The following is a 5,979-nucleotide window of genomic DNA, read 5'->3' on the forward strand; positions in this document are numbered from 1 at the left end:
TCTCCCTCAGGTTGGCCCTGCTGGATCCCAGTTTGGCTTGCTGGCCTGCCTCTTTGTGGAGCTCTTTCAAAGCTGGCAGATCCTAGAGAAGCCCTGGAAGGCTTTTCTGAACCTCTTTGGGATCGTCCTCTTTCTGTTTCTGTGCGGCCTCCTGCCTTGGATCGACAATATCGCCCACATCTTCGGCTTCCTCAGCGGCCTCCTGCTGTCCTTTGCCTTCCTCCCCTACATCACCTTTGGCACCGGGGACAAGTACCGCAAGCGGGCCATGATCATTGTCTCCATGGTGGTCTTTCTGGGTCTCTTTGCCTCCCTGGTGATCTGGCTCTATGTCTACCCCATCAACTGGCACTGGATCGAGTATCTCACCTGCCTGCCCTTCACCAGCAAGTTCTGCGAGAAGTATGACCTGGACCAGGTTTTGCACTGACCCCACAGCCTGGAGACAGGGCAGGATGGGGCAGAGGTTTTAACATGGAAAGTTGGCACCAGGTGGATTTTCTCAGTGACTGGGAAAGTGACTTCAAATCAGTGCAACGGAGAGGGGCGACGTTGCTGTTAAGTGCCCCAGTCCTCTTCTCGGCTGTCTAAAGCCATGCAGGATGTTCACTCAAGGCTAGGCCTGCCACAGTCTGTCCCTTAGCGCTGGTGATGAGCAGGTGCTGTTATTTTGGGGACAAGGGGGGGGAGCTGCCCTGGTTGGTCACTGCTGGATGTGGGAAGGAGTGGAGCTGAACTGACCTGGTTTGCATTTTGTCCGGCCAACGTGGGACAGATCTGTCACCCCACATTGAAAAGCCATAATCCCCAGGTGCAGCTGCTGGCCTGGGAGCCCAGCAGCCACTTCACCTGGCAAAGACTCGAACCAAATTGGGAACATGGGAGACTTTGGTGCTTTTGTTCCATGCTAGGGAAAGGCCTCCAGTGGCGGGCCGTGCTCTGAGGTGACGGCCCTGTGCAGGGACTTGTGTTGCTGAACAGCCCCCTCCAGTGCCTCTCCCTCTCACCCTCAGTGAATCCTTCCATGGCAAAACTGCTGGATCTTTCCTTATGGGACCGAAGCCCCAAGAATGAGGCATTTCAGGGCTTGCCTTGAAAGCACCTGAATGACACCCCTTGAGCTCTGTCAGCAAAATCTGCCTCTTCCCCCCCCCCCCCCCCGCTGCATCTCTTTCAATGGTCTCCCTTTCCTGACCCGCCCTTCCCTCCTTCTGCCTAATGGCGTGAGATGGGGCTTCACATCCTGTAGCCCCATCCCATCTCAGTGCCTTGTGGGTACTGTGAATCGTACTGTGAAAACGAACCCCTTTTGCAGGGGGCACTTTTTATATGCCAATATTTCTTACCTCCATAAGGCTCTAGAGAAAAACACCAGTGATCAGCCATAGCGCCTGAACCAAATGCTCACTGGTAAGAGTCCTCAAGTGGTCATTGGGAATACCTGTCGTTCTAGCGGCTCCAGTCTGAATGCTGGTGCCTGGCTCAGAGGAAACTGATCGCTTTTAATGACCCTGCTCGGGCTGATGCAGAGTCCGATTTCCAATGTGGTGCAGAAGGGCTAATTCTGCCCACTTACTCAAGTTGAGCAGTGCTTGGCTGTGAAAACGGCTCTGTAGCAATCAGTCTGTTTGCATATTTAAGGTACCACTTCAGCCCAAGGAGGGGTGGTGGAATTGGGCCCTCAGCGACACTTATTTTTTCAGTCCCAATCTTCTTCATCAAAGTATCCCAACCTTTTTCTGTTTGCTCTTTAAAGTAGTAAAGGCCCCCTTTTAAAAACCATTGATGCATGGGGATTACATGCAAGGAATAGGATTTTTGAGGCTGGAGTTTTCCTCTGTAAGCACAGAGGAGCAGACTGCATTGAAGCTGGACTTGCCTCCATCTGGCTTACTACCGGAATCCGTGTGTTCCTAGCTAGGGTGACCAGGACACTGTCCTAACGATGAACTAACAGAGTAACATGCTGCTGACAGTTCTGGGTCAGTGTGCGTGCGTTTGCTGAGGAAGGCACAAGAAGGGGGGGCATGGATTAGTTAGCAACTGATACAGCCCCACCTTGCTTCAGACCCTTGGGGTTTCTGAATTTTCCTCTCATATGACATGACTGTCAGAGGGTGATTCTCCACTTTTGCCACAGTATTACCTCTTCCTTTTAACCCACAAGGGTTAGGAGGGGTAGATTTTGGGTGAAAGAGGAACTGTCGGCTGTCCCTTCAGTGTCCAAATCCTGATCTTGGAAAAGCAAAAGCACACAGAGAAATACCAAATCTTAGTTTATTCCTTATCTTCTAGGGCCCAAGTAAAATAACTATCCAGTTAGTAAAAGCATGCCAGATACGATCTGATATGGTTCCATGCTATGTTCCTGTATATTAACTAGGCCATTCGACTCTTTCGGTTAACAAGTAACCCGAAGTTTAATTATCTTGTAACTAGGAGACTTTGGATCTCATGATAGAGAGAAATAACAATTAAGCTCTTAAGCATGGTATTCGGACCGCATAGAACTGGGCTTCTGAAGTTACACTGCTGCATTACTGGCTGAGATCTTGTTTTAAAGAAGCAAATATCAGTTCTTTTTAAGTCCTCAATAAATTAAAATGATTCCATCCATGAACAGAAGTGGAAAGTGCCTCCTTTAACACAGACTTTGGAAGCTTTAAGCGCATGTTAACAATGGAAAGACGGAGGCCTTCACCTTGGGGTCCCTAGTTCTGATACAGCCTGCGACGGACCATGTTTACCTTCTGGCGGCTGTTCAGTACGTTGCGTGTCATGTGCTGCTGGCTCGCAGCCCTGTGGATCTGTATCCACATCACGTGCACCTGCTCAGCAGTGAGGCGAAGGCTTGAATAATGGGTGGAGACCAAACTGCCATCTCCTGCACAGATGTGGGCTGGGGTTGGGTCAACAACAGAGGAAGCTTGCCCTGCTGCTGCCCATGCTGTACTTCCTCTCTGGCTAAGCAGGGATGTCAGTTAAAGTTTGAATAATGAATGCCGGGCGTTGCTCGTCTGAGCCGTGGCAGCAGGCAGGGTCAGTACATATTGCTCTAAGCACCCTGAAGGCTTGTCTGGCTTATGATCAGCCGTCTCTGTAAACGAAGCAAGGAGGTGGGCCCCTTTAGCGCCTACATTTCACAACGATCAAACAGCTTCTCCCATCACACTTGTGCCTCTGGAAACCTCTCCCTGGGTTAGCAAACACGAATTGTGCTGGTGCCGGGCCACATGGTATTCCCAGCGCACTTGGGCTGGGTGGGTGGCTACGTACAATGTGGTTTTTTGTTTGTTTTCTCCATACTGCCTCCAGTCCCCCTCTTCTTCCTCCTCCCCCCCCCCATGCTATTTTATCCAAAACCTGGAGCTCTACCCTGTCATCACTGATGCTTTTAAGTACTGTCTTTCCTTTAATAAATGTGTATTTAATGAGAAGCGCACAAAGCCTGTTTTCCAGGATCAGTCGCTGCTACTGGATGGAGGACACTAGGTGGGGGTAGTGACACTTGTTTTGTGACCAGTTGGGGGGAGGGAGGGTGGAATAAACAGAACCAGGGTTGACTCTAAAGCCGAAGCATAAATTCAATGATGGCGAAATACAAATTGTCTAACTCTTCTTAATTAACCTGGCTGTCGTCTTAATTTGTGGCCCTTGAAGGGTCTTGGGTCAGTTACCCTGTAGCAGAACCCACCACTGCTTCCTTAGCTCTTCTCCCAAAGGCAGTCATTCTCACTGGGCAGGTGCCCTCATACCACTGCCCAGTGAAGAGAGAACAATGTGGTCTCATTACGACTTGCATAATTCCTCTCGATGGTACTTAGCAGCTGAGCACCTCTCACTCGAACGTGCCTGGGAGGTAGGGTCATGGGATTATCCCCATTTCACAGGTGGGGGAACTGAGGCACAGAGTCAGTTGCACAAGGTCTCTCAGGAAATCTGTGGTGCAAGGAACTCAACCCAAGTCTTCAAAGATCATAGGCTTGTGCTCTAACCACTGGATCCTCCTTCCTCTCTAGTGTGCTAGACCAGCCTTCCGTGGTCTATGGCTAAGGCTGTATCCCAACCCAAAGCTTGCTGGAGTCTCTTCATTGGTGCTACATCAGATCCCATTTAATGGCACGTGGCACTCAAAGGTGACTATCGTTTATTTCTCTAGTTGTGGGTTTTCTCACTGACTTGGTCATCTGCAACGGTCTCTTACTGCAGATTCAACCAGGTTTTGCTGTCTGTGAAACTTACTAAGCTACTGAATCCTGGCGCTTGGAGACAATCAAGGGCGTTCCAGTGACAAGCCCCATGAGACTTTCACGTGGTTTGTGACACTATTTGGGGGCGTTTACAGTCCCAGAACTCAAGTCTGCCTCGTGTGGTGATAAATGGAGCTGCACTGCCCATCACTCTGGCTAGTGCCAACTGCTTTTTCCTGCTGCTGCCATCTCCCCTTTCTCACATGAAGGCTTTAAATGCTGCCTGCTTTGACTGCCACTAGCAATCCTCGATGCTTCTGCAGCACCCTTCACGGGAGCAGTCTTCTCCTACAGTGGAAGCTGTCCCCTGTACTATTGGGATCAAGCAGTTAGCCAATTTTTGTACTGCACGGAGAGCCCGGCCTAGGTCCTGTCTGAATTCCATGCTGGTGCAAGTTCACATGCAGGCTCTGTGCTTGCTTCTTGGCCAAAGGTCCTGTTATGGGATTTTAAACAAGCGCCTTCATGCGGTAACAGGCTGAGCGGCAAGAGCAGAGCTGCCCCTTAACACAGGCCTAGTCGACTCTAGGAAAGATTTGCCCGTGTAGCTATACCAACCAACTCTCCTAGTGTCGACACTGCTTACATTGGCAACACATGCTTTTGCCAGTATAGCTACCAGGTCCCCAAACAAAATATCCTGGTGAAAGGACACTGTCCACACTAGGGCTTTGGCTGGTCTAGAAAAACACCACGCTAGGGCTTTGGCTGGTCTCTACCTGACATGACAATAACAGCAACGTTTTCTAGCATAGACCCTGGGCGCAGTTTCCCTGCGAAGGGCAGAGGGTGGGTTAACTCCAGACAGTGAGCAGGGTCTGGTGGGAGGGGCTGCAGCCGTGGAGCAGGGGTGGGGTGGATGGAAATAATGGCCTTCCTGATTTAAATTCAAACTGCCCTCAGGGTGAGAATAGAGCGGGCAGACCTGGCCCTGGTGTGGGAGAGCCAGGTATGCTGGGAGCCACTGGCAGCCTGCATGTGAAGTGTTACTGTATTTGTGGTATGCTGCCAGCAGCCCGGTCGTATGAGAGCGCTCTGATCGGTCCTTCCTTACAAGGGACGTTCCAGAAAGGTAGGGCTGCATTTCCTCCGTCCTGCACAAAACAGCTCTCCCCTCCCTTCTGCTGTAAATTCCTAGGATGCTTGTTGGGAAAGGATTGATTTCATTCAGAACAGAGTTTTAAACCAAAGTCCAGGCAGGCGAAACTGACTTCGCTTTTCTTGCAAGGGGAGGCTAGGAAGGTGAGACAGGCTGGATATCTTTGGAAAGCAGATAAGGCTTCTGAAGCCCTATGGAAAGGAATGGCCGCACAATTCTCTCCTCAATGACCGCCTCCTAGGCTGCTTCAGAGGGCCAAACAAGGGAAGGCAGCAGACTCCAGAGTGAAGGGGTGTCATCCTGCAGTATCCCTGCAGGAAGGGGGGGGGGGGTTACCTCTCTCCCTTTCACACTCCATCTTAGCATCAAATGTTCCCTTGTGCCTCAGGCTGGATACTTCCAACCTTCCCTTAGCTTTTAGACTTCGCTAAAACTGCCGGGGGAAGATGCTTTGTGGCCCACTGGCTTTTTGATGTAACTTCTCAAGTGTGCAGACCAAACTCTGCACCCTTCCCTTTATCTACCGCTGTTACCGGCTGCTGAATTGTGTTCCAGGAAAAAACAAACACACACACACACACACACACACACACACACACACACACACACACACACACAAGAACCCAATTA

General features: G+C 50.6%; 2 protein-coding genes across 4 annotated transcripts in view; both read left to right on the top strand.

The window, feature by feature from the left end:
* Positions 1 to 3,627, top strand: part of RHBDF2 (rhomboid 5 homolog 2) — an 80,303-nt gene extending 76,676 nt beyond the window's left edge. For all 3 annotated transcript variants that reach the window (XM_024101669.3, XM_065563399.1, XM_008163877.4), the window contains one exon: positions 11 to 3,627. In XM_024101669.3, coding sequence (XP_023957437.2) covers positions 11 to 430 — 420 coding nt within the window. In that variant the 3' untranslated portion in view covers positions 431 to 3,627. The remainder of the gene's footprint in view (positions 1 to 10) is intronic.
* A 139-nt stretch (positions 3,628 to 3,766) lies between these two features.
* Positions 3,767 to 5,979, top strand: part of UBE2O (ubiquitin conjugating enzyme E2 O) — a 113,908-nt gene continuing 111,695 nt past the window's right edge. The window contains exon 1 of the mRNA XM_065563397.1: positions 3,767 to 5,322. The gene's annotated coding sequence lies outside the window, so the exon portion shown is untranslated. The remainder of the gene's footprint in view (positions 5,323 to 5,979) is intronic.

Source organism: Chrysemys picta, chromosome 12, assembly GCF_011386835.1.
Source record: "Chrysemys picta bellii isolate R12L10 chromosome 12, ASM1138683v2, whole genome shotgun sequence".
Lineage (NCBI taxonomy): Eukaryota > Metazoa > Chordata > Testudines > Emydidae > Chrysemys > Chrysemys picta.